The sequence below is a fragment of the Stylophora pistillata genome, chromosome 7, assembly GCF_964205215.1.
Source record: "Stylophora pistillata chromosome 7, jaStyPist1.2, whole genome shotgun sequence".
Taxonomy (NCBI): domain Eukaryota; kingdom Metazoa; phylum Cnidaria; class Anthozoa; order Scleractinia; family Pocilloporidae; genus Stylophora; species Stylophora pistillata.
Genome location: NC_142525.1, coordinates 22488217 through 22502420, shown reverse-complemented (window position 1 = coordinate 22502420; position 14204 = coordinate 22488217). Strand labels below are relative to the sequence as shown.

At 41.3% G+C, this 14204-nt stretch overlaps 1 protein-coding gene and 1 pseudogene across 2 annotated transcripts; both read right to left on the bottom strand.

The window, feature by feature from the left end:
• Positions 1 to 1919: 1919 nt before the first annotated feature.
• On the bottom strand, positions 1920 to 3864 carry LOC148727118 (uncharacterized; annotated as a pseudogene).
• A 124-nt stretch (positions 3865 to 3988) lies between these two features.
• Positions 3989 to 13756, bottom strand: LOC111329896 (uncharacterized). Of its 2 annotated transcripts, XR_015990046.1 has the most exons (3): positions 9763 to 13756; positions 4280 to 4436; positions 3989 to 4085 (listed from the first exon to the last, which is right to left on the bottom strand). XR_015990046.1 is itself a non-coding variant. In XM_022934658.2 (2 exons), the coding sequence occupies exon 1, from the start codon at positions 13739 to 13741 to the stop codon at positions 9779 to 9781; it is 3963 nt and encodes a 1320-aa protein (XP_022790393.2). In that variant the 5' UTR covers positions 13742 to 13756; the 3' UTR covers positions 3989 to 4436; positions 9763 to 9778. The 2 variants fall into 2 exon arrangements, 1 of the variants encoding a protein (XP_022790393.2); XM_022934658.2 differs by having other exon boundaries at positions 3989 to 4436.
• Positions 13757 to 14204: the final 448 nt, after the last annotated feature.

The following is a 14204-nucleotide window of genomic DNA, read 5'->3' as shown; positions in this document are numbered from 1 at the left end:
CGAACAGTTGATGTCCTTTTCAGTGTTGATAATTTTTGATATTATTGCTCAATAGATGATCTTAAATTTACTTTCAGAAATTTCAAAATTTTTAACACAAACCTACGCAATTTTCTGTCCAGAGACATAGTTTCCTGTACGTACCGTACGCACGTGCGTGCTTAAAAAGGTAAAAAAAAAAAAAAAAATTAATAATAAAATAGCAAAATGAAAAAAACAAAAAGACAAAAAAATAAAAGATAATTGTTAAAAAAAAGCATAGATTGCCTCAACTCATTGACGGCGCTTGTTTCGTTTTGACGTATATTTTTCTAAATAAGGGACTGTTTTTTCCCACACCCGAATGTCGGTTTCTAGTGAAGCGACTTGATCTATTGGTCGAACGAATCTTGAATGATGCATTAAGCGAAATTAGCGAGCAGGTAACAAGCTGAATGGTAAAGCCGAACGCGTTGTTTTCACCTCGGCTTGTCTTCGTAGTATACTCGATTTGCTGGGAGGCAGAAACGCCGTGAAAACGTTGAGGCAGATACTTCTTCCGCCTATTAGAAGAGGGTATTGTACCATCCATTTCTAGATTATTTTGTGTCGGAAGTTAACAGACTGTTAGTGAAACTCTCACCAGACTTGCAGGCACAACATCTGATACCGGGTACTCGCTTGTTCTCGTGTTGATACCGTTACATTTCATTTTATGTATGCGTTACATTTATTCTAAATGTCAAGTTCGAATTTCAGGAAACCTTCAAGACCTGACAGAAAAAGGCGTAGAGGTCATCTATGACCATTAGGGCGTAGACATGCATATGTCCCACGATCAATTCAAACGCAAGGTGACTAGGTGGCGTCATAAGTGGCTTTCGAATGAAGGAGGCATTCCGCAGACCTTGGTGAAAACGCTGGACTCCGCCAACCCAGAAGTTTACCCTGGGATTTATGTAGCCATCAAGACCCTCCTCGCGCGCATCCTGTGTCTATTGTACTGCTGAGAGAAGGTTCAGCAGCATGAAGAGGCTTAACATTTGCCTCTGTGATTGATCATCAGGCATCCCGGCAGCTTTGTTTTAACAGTTGTTTTGAGCGTTATTTGTCTCATGTACGTTAATGGTTTCGTGGCAGATTTGATTAAAATTGTGATTTCTAACAAAGTGCATTTGAGTGAGTCTAGATTATTGTATTTGTATAAGATTCCTAAACGTTTCAGGTTCCTTTTAATGTGGAAGCTCTCCTTGATAAAGATTTTTGGTGAGGAAGGCAAATTATTTTTGGTTTCTGTTTCTGCCTAATAGAGATTGTTCAGGCTCGCTCTTTAGCAAGTATGGGAACATAAAATTTGGTACATAGTCTGGAGGCGCTTTTTCATTTGCTACAGCGTTATTAGAGGGCCACAAGTTTATTAGTTTTTAACTATTATGTGCTACCCTCTTTCAATAAAGACTACTACTACTACTACTACTACTACTACTACTGCTGCTACTACTACTACTACTACTGCTACTACTACTACTACTACTACTACTACTACTACTGCTACTACTACTACTACTGCTGCTACTACTACTACTACTGCTGCTACTACTACTACTACTGCTGCTACTACTACTACTACTGCTGCTACTACTACTACTACTACTGCTACTACTACTACGACTACTACTACTACTACTACTACTACTACTACTACTACTACTACTACTACTACTACTACTACTACTTTACTACTACTACTACTACTACTATTTCTTCATCAACAGTGTGAAATTCGTCTTGTTGGTGAAACCATGCCCCAAACAGTACCATTGCAAGTTTCACTGTTTAGATTCTTAATATGAATTCTTCCCATTCACTTTTGTGAACAAGGTATTCTATTTTGACATCTCTTCTTAGAATTTGAGGTTGAAAGATTAACAAACTCACCATTATGTAATTTTAAACAAATCTTTACTTTATTTATGTTGTTGGGTATGAACCCTTTCGTTTATGGATTAAGTTTCATCTGCGGACACTATAGTGAAGCAAAGGATTATTTTGTTCCTCTAGGGCTTCTCGGGGGTGAGTCAGTACCTGGGTTATCACTGACCTTAGAGTTGGACACGAATGATGAGAAATTTTTACTTGCATGGTGTATACCAAGAAATTGTAAGTAGTATGATTTGATAGCTTTGAAAAAAGGCACACCGGTAATAAAAAAAAGTAACTAATTTAAGAACAAAAGCAAACGATTAAGCAAGCGAAACTCTGTATTGAAAAAACTAAATGATTCTCCCTTTATTATTCTGTGAAGGTTACGATCGCCTAAGAGTAATGTTTAAGTTTATGGGTATGATATTCACCTGACGTAAGTTTCGTACAGTCTGAGATGTTCACGCACAGTTGGCCTTTGAAGATTGGAACTCATTCCTGGATGACATCACTATGAAAGCAACATCCTTGAACCCTCACAAACTTTACACAAATTGTTATCAATAAAGTCTGATTTCTAACATGTATCCAAAAGCCGGCTTATTTCGCCGTTGATTTAGCTCAGCCTTGTTTAGAAAGTCTGTCACTTCTAATACGTTGTCTAATAAAAGAAGTCTCAGTGGAACAAATATGGACTGGATGTAAGAAAGCGTCTAAGTAAGTGTCTTTATATTGCTCAAAAGATAAAATTACATATCTTATGCTACATTGAAATATAGCAGCAATAGGGGGCTGTTTACATAATTATGCCTCTAAATAAGATTCATATATTAATAGAAATAAATTCAAAAAATCAACTGGAAAATGTACACTATACTTAAACTACATTATACTTAAAAATAATTCTATTGAAAAATGTATTCTTAAAACGGTCCGTGTTAATGGCTGGCATAGCGTAAAATTTATTCCTTAAGTTGTATCTTGTATTCTTGGTCTCGGGGAAATTCGCTGTAAGAGGGTGGTTCGGGATACTAAAAACCTTCCTATGAATTCTGTGATCCTGCGCTTTGAGTAACTCATGTATCTCTAATTTCTTAGATGTATATCTGCGTTTAAAACATCGGTCTAAAAACTGCTGGGCTACAGTAAGATCTGACTCAGAGGCACCATACACAGATAAAGCATAAGTAATCATGATTAGGTAATATTTTGGATGAGAATAACTGGTCTACCTCTGCTTGGCTACAGTTTTCTTTTCGCAGACATCTGTCGACATATAAGCATTTGTTAGCTTTACATAACTTTTCTTTAAGATGAGAGCTGAATTTGAAATTTCGGCTGAAATTTGAGGCCTAGAATGATGATTTCACTAGTCTGTGGTATGCCTAAGATACTATTGTAGGCATCGGCAGCGTATACTTTTTTTACACATAATAAGCTCTTTACATTTTGTTGAGTTTGACTTCATTCTATATTGGCCTGTCCACCGTACAAACTGATTTATTAATTCTGTCGAGTGAATCTATCTGTCGATGTGTTCCATACATATCGTTCACTAATTTCCGGGACTTTCACTTCAGGACTAATTTCGAGTAACGTTGGCTCAACGTAATCGCTGTCAGTACAGAGTTCGTCGAAGAACTCATTCAAGTCTTGGGCGGTCTCAGTATCCAGTGAAACGTTTGTGGATCGCCGGCGTTGAGATATCAAGTCTACATTTTCCCACCATTCTTTACTCCCCATCTTGCCCTCCAAAAGCATCCTACTGCATTTTTTCGCCAATAACCTCTGACACCCTTCTACTAAGTTCTTTACGTTGATCGATGCGTAAAAGCGAGATGCGAGATTTGACTCGTAGCAAATATTTAACTAGAGGTGTTATCCATCTTGGATCACGCGTTGACAAGGTAACCGTTCGTAAAGGCATGCACCTGTTAATACTTTGACAGGATTTTCATTTCTAGGATGTTCGCCGATTTTTCAATAATATCCGCCTCCAAAATTTCCTCCCAGCTTTCCGAAGCTAGGGCCAAATAAAGAGCTTGTTCCGGTGTTCACGACAATCCCTAAATTGCACTTTCTGACGAATAGGCTTAAGTTTCTTGCCAGCTGGAACGATAAATCCAAGGTGATCCATCTTGATTAGCATCTTTATAAGGTAAGTTTTTCCAAAGAGATCTGGCCTATTTGTAAAACAATTATCCAGGAATGAATCCTCACGTGCTGGAAAATCCATCAAAGCGTTCCAACCAGTGATGCGTTTCAGTCTCGTGAGATCCAGGCGATTAAAATCGCCAACGCAGACAATAGAAATGTTTGGGTGTTTGTCAAGCATTGTATCAAAAAAATTCGCTAGATAATGCATTAAATCACATACCTAGTATGTTGCCTTAGGGGTGTGAACAGAAAAACACTCGAACTCCCTTTTTACGAAACTGTAGGTAAACCTTGACAAGTTTTCTAGTAAGTCGGGTCCTCTCTTGCCTGCCTAGGCCTGTAAATGGTTTCGTCTCGTTTTGATGAAGTCCTCTTTCCTGAGACACAAAATGAGGTCTTTAATTGGAGGTTTATTCAATTTTTAGTCAACACGATTCACTAATGCTATCAGCACTAGATGTATTTAAGTTTTTTTTTTGCAAAAGAAAGGACATACTTTGAGCCTCTAAGAGGCTACGTTCAAACCATCCAGCTTAAATAGCTCCAGTAGTTTTTGTCACCTCTGATCCCTAAAGTCAAGCCTTGTTGGACTATTAAAGGAGTAGCTGTGAGTAACAGTGAAGATTTTTGTGAGTAAAAATAAAGAATGGGTTCCTGTACTCATTAGCTAATATTGAAACGTGTTACTGTGACTATAAATGCTCAATTGTTATGACCAAATATAGTTGCAAAGCCTAACAGAAAATAGCAAAATTGAAATGACAAGAGGGACTCAGCTTTTCCGGTGAAGAAGGTGTGGTGTTCGGATGGCACGAGAAACGGAGATATATTCTTGGATTCAACACAGAACTTTTAATATTTTCTAACATGTGTCGTCGCCATTACCGGAAGTGATTATACATCGAATCATGAACGGAAGCGAGGCTGAATTAATGTAAACGTAAATCGAATACAGCACATCTCCCCCTTTAAGATAATGAAAGAGAAACCTACTTAGACATACTTGTTTCTTATCTAGCGTGAAATTCAAAATTAAAACAACGTCAATCAAATGTCCTCAAGTAATCGTCATTTTGTTAAGAAACACATCCTGGGTAGCTATTGTCATTTGTCACTGCACTAAGTCTCACACACACTAGAATACGCGTTCATAGTTATGACTTTCTGTCTGAGAAACCAGAGAAAATCTGGCCAGAAAGTATAACTTCACTTATGGCACATAATCCTTCAATCTAGATGAGGGCTTAGATTGACGGCCAGATCTGGTGTACACTTTTGATGTGCCAGTTCCTTCTGCAGTGTTAGCTGTTTGGGGTGAAGGAAGTTTAGGTGATGGAGGTACTGGCACCGGTGTGGGTTTGGCTGGAGATGTAGCTGCAGCTGGGGGTGGGGGTGGTATCTTGTTGATCTGTACTCTATTCCTTCTATATGACCCAGTGTCCGTATGGATCACATAAGAACGAGGTGTGCACTTCTCCACTACTATTCCAGACTGTCCTCTGTCTTGTACCATCACTTCATCTCCCTTCTCTAAGGGAACAAGAGGCCTCGCTGAATGCCTTCTATCGAATTGCAGCTTCTGTTTGGTTTTGTGATTGTCTTCAAACTGACGTAGGGCATGATTCTGCACAAGGTTTGGGGACAGCTGAGACGGGGCCACCGGCACTTTGGTTTTGAGCCTCCTTGACATCATTAGCTCAGCTGGAGAATAACCATTAGCCAATGGTGTCGCTCTATACTGTAGCAAAGCAAGATAAGGATCTTGAGAGCCAGCTAGGAGACGTTTAGCTGTTTGCACTGCTCTCTCTGCTTCACCGTTGCCTGAAGCATGACCTGGGCTGCTAGTGACATGTCGAAACCCGTAATCTAAAGTGAACATCTTAAATTCCCTTGATGTATAGTAGCTGGCATTGTCAGATTTTACTTGATCTGGAATTCCGAATCTGGAAAATGCACGTTTCATCCTGTCTATGACTTCTGCTGAGGCAGTTGAACTCAGACTAGCTACCTCTATCCATCTGGAGTAGTAATCAATCATTACTAAATACAGTCTTTTATTGAGTTCATAGACATCAGTGGCTATGTATTGCCATGGTCGTTGTGGGAGCATGGTAGGAACTAGAGGTTCTGGAGGATTTTTCCTGTTAGACTGACACTTGCGACAGTTTTCAATTAACTCCTCTATATTCTTCATCATGCTTGGCCACCACACTGTGTTTCTGGCCAATGCCTTGCACTTGACAATCCCTTGGTGACCGTCGTGGATCTTATCCAGGACTTCCAATTTCATAGACGATGGTATAACGACTCGAGGTCCCATCATCAACAGCCCTTTAACCACTGTCAGCTCTGCTCTATGAGCAAAATAAGGGCTGACTAAACCCTTGACATTATGTTTTTCAGGCCAACCTTCAGCTACATAGTTCATAATTTGCCTGCATGCTTCATCCTCCTGTTGATGGATCATAATATCATCTAATTTGCTATCACTGATAGGCATTCCAGCTATGACTTGATGAGCATATAAGTTCACTTCCTCATGAAATGAGTCACCTGATTTGGCTGGTGTTGGAGAACGAGATAGCGTGTCGGCAGTGTACAACAGTTTTCCTGGCACATGAACAGGTGTGAACGAGTATCTCATGAGCCTCATTCTCATTCGTTGAATACGTACGGGTAGTTGATCCAACTCCTTCGTGGATAGCAGTGGTACAAGAGGCTTATGATCAGTCTCAAGTATAATATCCTTTCCCAGAATGTAATCTGTGAATCGTTCACATGCGAAGGTACTAGCTAAGGCCTCCTTCTCAATCTGGGCGTACCTTTTCTCTACATCCAGAAGGCTTTTGGACGCATACGCCACTGGCGCCCACCTGTCACCGTGCTTTTGCAAAAGCACTCCGCCAAGTCCGTATGAAGACGCATCTGCTGACACCTTGGTCTCCAGTGAAGGATCATATATTTGCAACACTGGGCTGCTCGTCAAGCATTGTTTAATCTCTTTAAAAGCCTGTTCCTGTGCTGGACCCCAGCACCATGCACTGTGAGAGCTCAAGAGTTCACGTAGAGGTTGTGTCATAGTAGCAAGGTTGGGTACAAACTTCATGAGCTGGTTCACTGTACCCATCAGACCTCTTACCTCACTCACATTCTCTGGAGCACGCATTTTCAATATAGCCTCAACCTTCTCTGGAGAGCTTTCCACACCATTAACTCCGATCCGATGACCTAGAAAGTCAATCTGGCTTTTGCTGAATTGGCACTTATCCTTATTCAAGGTGACACCTGCTGCTTTCAGCCGTGTTAATGTCTGTACGAGTCTCTCGTCATGTTCCTCCTGATTCTTTCCGAACACGACAATGTCATCCATGAGACATACCACACCTTGTTGACCACCTAGTATTCGGTAGATCTCACTCTGAAACTTCTCAGGGCCAGATTTGATACCGAAGGGAATTCGCTTGTATCGAAATCGACCAAATGGTGAGATGAACGTGGTCAGTTTCCTTGAATCTTCATCCAAGCAGATTTGGTGGAAGCCCGCATTGGCATCCAGTTTAGAGAAAACCTTAGCACCTCCCATCAGAGCAATTGTATAATCCACTGTGGGGAGCATGATTCTTTCTCTCTTCACTACTTCGTTAAGCTTCGTGAGATCCACACAGATCCTCATTTTGCCATTTCCTTTAGGCACCACGACCATAGGAGAACACCATTCCGATGGTTCTGTGCACCGTTCTATAACATCTAGCTCGATAAGCTTGTCAAGTTCAGCTTTGGCTAGAGGACGTAGTGGAATAGATATCCTCCTGGGAGTCATCACACTGTATGGCTCTGCGTTTTGCTCGATCTTAATCTTATATTCTCCTTCTAGCTTTCCTAAGCCTTTGAACATTGATCCGAACTCCGCTGACTGGATAGGATCTGACGTAACTTTTCCAATGAACTTAACGACACCTAGATCTGCACAAGCGTCTCTACCTAGCAATAGAGAGCCTTTGGGGAACACATATATATCCTCTGTGATTGTCTGATCACCTTTCTTTAGTTCTGCAGTAAAGAATCCAAGAGTTGAAAGGTTGCTTTGATCTGGGCCACTAAGAGGCCTGTCAGGCTTCTGCAAATTGAAGTGTGAAAACTGTGTATCATACACAGCTTTGGGAATGACTGTCACATCTGCTCCAGTATCAACAGCAAATTTCAGGCTCTGACCTGACACCTGGACTTCCGTAAACCATGCACTCCTGCGTTTCCTGTTGTTGATACTCTCAATAGAGTAACTTTCATCACTGATGCTTCCTAAGAAGTAGTACTCATCTGAGTCAGACTGCACTTCTGCTACCTCTTGTACAGACCCTTTTTCTTTGCTACTCCTGCAGACCTTGCCCCAATGTCCTGGGCGTTTGCACTTGTTACATTTACTGTCTTTTGCAGGGCATCTTTCTCTGGGGTGCACCTCCTTTCCACACCACCGGCATGACCGGCTATTCGATGCCTGGGAGCAATTTGATGCACTTCTTTGCTGCCCGTTACTACGTGGTCCCTTGTCACGAGGGCCTCCTTTCCGCCTATGTTGAACTGTCTGCACTTTAGAAGTCTCTCCTTTTATATCCTGAGCCCACCTTCCAGAACATTCTTCTGCTCTACACTCATTTATCGCTTTTTCTAAAGTCAGTTCACCATCTCTCAACAGCCGTGCTCTGACCTTATCACTATTTATACCCAATACGATCTTATCTCTGACAAAATCGTCCTTTAGTTCACCGTAGGCACACGTAGACACGAGAGTGTTAATTTGTGATAAGAAATTATCGAAACTCTCACCTTCTGATTGCGTATACCTGTGAAACTTGTAACGTTCATAAGTAATGTTTGTTTTCGGCGTGCAGAACCTCTGGAATTTCTCCAGAATTAATTCCGGATCCAGTTTGTCCTCTCCTGGTACATGTTCCTCCCCTTCGGGGTCACCTACAGCTGGAGCCCATGTGAAGCCATTGTAGATTTTCAGCGCCTCCTCACCTGCGAGATTTAGCAGTATAGCACTTCTCCTTTCCTTACTGGCATGAGATAATCCAATGGCGTTCACATATAATTCGTACTGCTGCTTGAACAACTTGAAATTCTCACTTGCATTTCCCGATAGACAAAGAGCTTTCGGTGGTGGAAGATTCGTAGCCATATTTCCGCGTAATTCCTGATCACTGATCGCTAAATATCCGTTCTGGACACAGTTTATATCTTCTTGTTCACTCCTGACACCATGTGGTGTTCGGATGGCACGAGAAACGGAGATATATTCTTGGATTCTACACAGAACTTTTAATATTTTCTAACATGTGTCGTCGCCATTACCGGAAGTGATTATACATCGAATCATGAACGGAAGCGAGGCTGAATTAATGTAAACGTAAATCGAATACAGCACAGAAGGGAAGGGTGGCTTTCGATCAGGAGTCATTAAAGGCACTCTAAACATTGGGGTCGTATGATGGTCCACAGTAAACATAAGTTTTAACTATGTTCATATTAAGGTTGGCTATGAATCTATAATTTTGATCCCTTTTAAACAACCTTCTGAGCCTTTTGGTCAATTCAGTATGCTAAAGAAAAATGCAGAACTATCTACATTTTATCGTCGGCGTTGGAAGGCTAAAATAGCGTTCTAGACCACTAGGATGTAACAAGAAATAACAATTTATTTACCCGTTTAGTGGTACTCTCAAGCCTTGATTTTAATTTTCACGTCATCACCAATCAGCACAAAAGGCGACCAGTCAGAGACTCTGGTAAGGCCGTTATTTCTCATCCACTTCATGGCCTGATGAAGTGATTCACTGGCGCTTTCCCCGCCGACAAGATGCTTGTAGAAACAACTCATAAGCTTTTCTGTTGCTTTGTCTGATATGGCCCATAATGCAACCAGCACGGACCGAGCACCGGATCCTAAGAAAGCTCGAGCGATTCCAATAACTCCTTCCGCTCTTATCTGTCCACTTCCACTGTGGCAACAGCTAAGAACTACAAGTTTGGCTCTGACTTTGGCTCGGGAAATGTCAGACATTGTCAAAAGATAGTCTTCTTCTTTCGGATAAAAGCCAGAAATGCCAGGGTCAAGTATGGGAGAAAGGGCGATTTCTCCTCTTTCAGCATCACCATGTGCAGCAAAATGTATCAGACTCACTGAAGATATCTTTTCGAGTACTGCCTTCTTCGTTGCTTTGTTTCCCAACAAAGGTGTAACGCCCACAAGACGCCCAATCATCTGAGCTTCCTTTCTAGCACAAGGCAATTCCGACCACTTTACATGACCTCCCTTGTACATCACCCAGCCCACCTGTGGATCACCCACTATCAGCGCACCAGACTCACTGTGATAGTCCACTGGACTGTCCTGAATTAGTTTGAGTGTTGTCAAAGAAGGAACTATGCGGATTCTATAAGTTTCCGATAGGCATTTTCCCTCTTTTTCGCCCAGGGCTGCAAATGGAACTTTGTATAAGCTCTCATGAGGAACAATAATGACTTCGGCCTCTTCAAGCAAATTAGCGATTGGAGCGATGAAGATTTTGTAACACAAAGAAAGACTTGAAATTTCCTCTCCCATTTCTTTGTCTTCTTCCTCTACTAGGCGCGAGGTTGTCCCGTTCTCCGCATTGGGTGAATAAGGGCTCGGCTCACTTATACGTAGGGATCGATCTTCACAATCCTCACTGGGAAAACACTCAAAACTCCGGAAGGTCTTAGCCAAAAAATTTCGCAAATGTACATCCCCTCCAGCCTGAACAAACGAGTCCCCCTCTGTAACTTCTTTGAAATGAATGGCTCCGTTTGTTTTTAAGATCCACAAACGCGCATAATCACGATGGAGTGAAATGTATAGGCAAACACATTTTTGTTCCTTCTTTAAAATGTTTTCAATTCCAAACCATGAGCTTGGGTCGGCTGTGATGTCTGGTGCAATAGAATATTGATTTGCCATTAAGTCTGATAGGCCTCTTGCTCGCCTAAGCTCCTCGACATAAAGAGCGTCCCGATGATTTCCACGAAAAGAAAGCACTGAACTCAGGACCTCGTAGGGATATACACCGGCCCTCTCTAGGAATGATGTTTTAAAGGCATCATTGACGCTGAGGAAATTTCGCAACTCTTCAAATTTTTGAATGCAGTGTAAGAGATAGGAATAGCCTTCTTGGAAGGCTCCCTGTGATAACTTTGAAATCGCAAGACCAAGGAAAGCGTCTAACTCCGTCTTACCCATGCCAATATCTTTGGCTAAACGCAATGCCTTCTCATAATACATTTCCGCAACTCCGTAATTGCAGAGAAGTCGATGTAAATTTGCAAGGTTGGTGTAAAGACCGGCTTCTATGCTTCTGATCCCAAATGTAACACTGATGGCAAGTGCTTCTTCGTAACATTTTTTGGCCCTCGTGTGGTCACCAAGTAGGGCCAATACAGTTCCTACGCTTCCTTTTAAATTTGCTTCTCCTGCTCTGTCGCCGAATTCAGTTTTCATAGCAAGCGCTTTTTCGAAATATTCCATTGCCTTGATGTATGTACCAAGAGAATAGTATACTGTTGCTAGATTTGCGTAAGATGCTGATTCTCCTGATCTGTCGCCGATTTGAATTCTGATCGCAAGTGCTCTTTCAAAATATTCTTTAGCTTTGACGTATTCACCAAGCCCTTCAAATGTAGTGCCCAGGTTACCGTACGATGATGCTTCTCCTGTTTTGTCACCAATTTTGGTGCTGATCTCAAGTGACTTCTCGTGAAACTCTATTGCCTTGACGTATTCACAACGCTCAGAATACATTATCCCTAGATTTCTGTAAGGTGAAGCTTCTTCTGCTTTGTTTCCAATTTTGATCCAGATTGCAATTGCTTCTTCGTGACACTCTATGGCCATGTTGTATTTACCAATTGTGCTGAATGCAGTTCCAAGATGTTCGTAGAATTTTGCTTCTCCTTCTTTGTCGCCAACTTCAACCTTTATTGCCAACGCCTTTTTGAGATAGTCTATTGCCTTGACATAGCCACCTTGGCTTCTAAACAATTTCCCTAGAAGCATATATACTGTTGCTTCTCCTGCTCTGTCGCCGATTTCAATTTTAATTGCAAGAGCTTTCTCGAGATATTCTTTAGCCTTGACATATTCACCCAGGGAATTAAACACAGTCCCCAAGTATCCGTAAAACGTTGCCGCTCTTGCTTTTTGCTCCATTTCAATGGTGATTTCCAGTGCTTTCTCGAAATAGCCTATGGCCTTTAAGTACTCACCACGCAAACTAAATATATCTCCGAGGTTTCCGTAATTTGCTGCTTGCCCTTCTCTGTCGCCAGTTTTCGTGCTGATCGCAAGTGCTTTTTCATGGTAATCTATGGCTTTGTTGTACTCACCCCGACGGCTAAACAAAACCCCGAGGCTACCATAATCTGTTGCTTCGCCTACACTGTCGCCAATTCTGCTTCTAATCGCAAGTGCTTTTTCGTGGTATTCTTGGGCTTTGACGTATTCGCCAAGGGAGCTAAACAATATTCCAAGGTTTCCATAACACATGGCTTCTTCTGCTTTGTTACCGATTTCAATTTTGATTGCAAGTGCTCTTTTAAGATATTTTGTAGCCTTTGAGAATTTACCGAGGGAGCGAAAGAGATCGCTTAAGATTAAGTAATCAGTTGCTTCTCCGTCTCTGTCGCCAATTTCAATTCTCATCACAGTTGCTTTCTTGAGATATTCTTTAGCCTTTGAATATTCTCCAAGCTGGCTCAACACGATTCCAAGGTTTTCGTAAGAAAATGCTTCTGCTTTGTATCCCATTTCAATTTCTATTTCAAGTGCTTTTTCGTGACATTTCAAGGCCTTTTCTCGTGCACCAAGCGAGCTAAGTACTATTCCTAGGTGTCCGTACGATGTTGCCAGTCCAGCTCTATCGCCAATTTCTATTTTCATTGTTATGGATTTTTCGATCAATTCTTTGGCTTTGACGTTTTCGCCAAGTAAGCTAAACACAATCCCCAGGTTAGTGCACGATGATGCTTCTTCGGCTTTGTCGCCGATTTCGGTTCCTATCATAAGTGCCTTTTCGTGATACTCTTTGGCCTTACCAAATTTACCAAGTGAGCGATTAAAAATTCCAAGGTTTCCCAACAATATAGCTTCTCCTGCTCTGTCACCAATTTCTACGTAGATTGCTAGTGCTCTATCAAAATATTCCTTAGCTTTACCATATTCACAAAGGTTCCAAGACATCTTTCCCATTTTTCGAAAAAGATCTGCTTGTCTTTCCTTTTCACCAGCTTGTAATGCGATATCAATAGCCTTATCATATAGTCTTTTTGCTTCTTGAAACCTTTTCTGACTCCGTCTTATCTCTGCTAAGGCTGCGTACATATTTCCCTCGTTGACTGTGTCCCCAATTTCACGGTGTAAGGTAATCAGTTTTCTGGCATACGTTTCTGCATTTATGTAATCAGCCAGAACACGATACCCCAGGAAAATGGTGGTTAAGATTCTGCGGTAGATTGGGCGGTCTTGTCTTGTCTGTGAGTTACTCTTTACAACGATTAAACATTCGTTGCACAAGTCGATGGATTTATGAACACAATTAATGTTTCGCAGGAAATCAGCAACGAATATACCTATGCCGACAGTAAGGATGACTGCCTCTATGTTGTTCATTTTCTTTCCGAGATTAGAGGCTGTAATTCAAAGTAAATAAAAGAAAGATAACATTTACTGACGGATCTAAACAATGGTGGCAGGTGTGTTTCAATTACGAGTTGTTAAAAACACTTCGACCTGTTCAATTCACAAAATGAATCATATTTTATAACTACTCTCTCGGTAGTTGAAGCACTACCTTGCATTACATTAAACGTGCATGGCTTTTACCAGGCAAAACCGAGAGGGGGCACCGAATGATAAAATCTTGAATTGGTCAGCTGACAACAGAATGATCCTTAATGAAACCAAAACTAAATCTATGCTTGTCACTGGTAATCGGTTAGCCGAGAAAATGGAACAGTCCACCCTGCAGTTAAACGTTAATTCTACTGAACTTGAACAAGTGAACTCGCATAAACTATTAGGTGTCACGATTGACAGCCAGCTTACTTTCGACCAACATGTCGAAAATCTATGC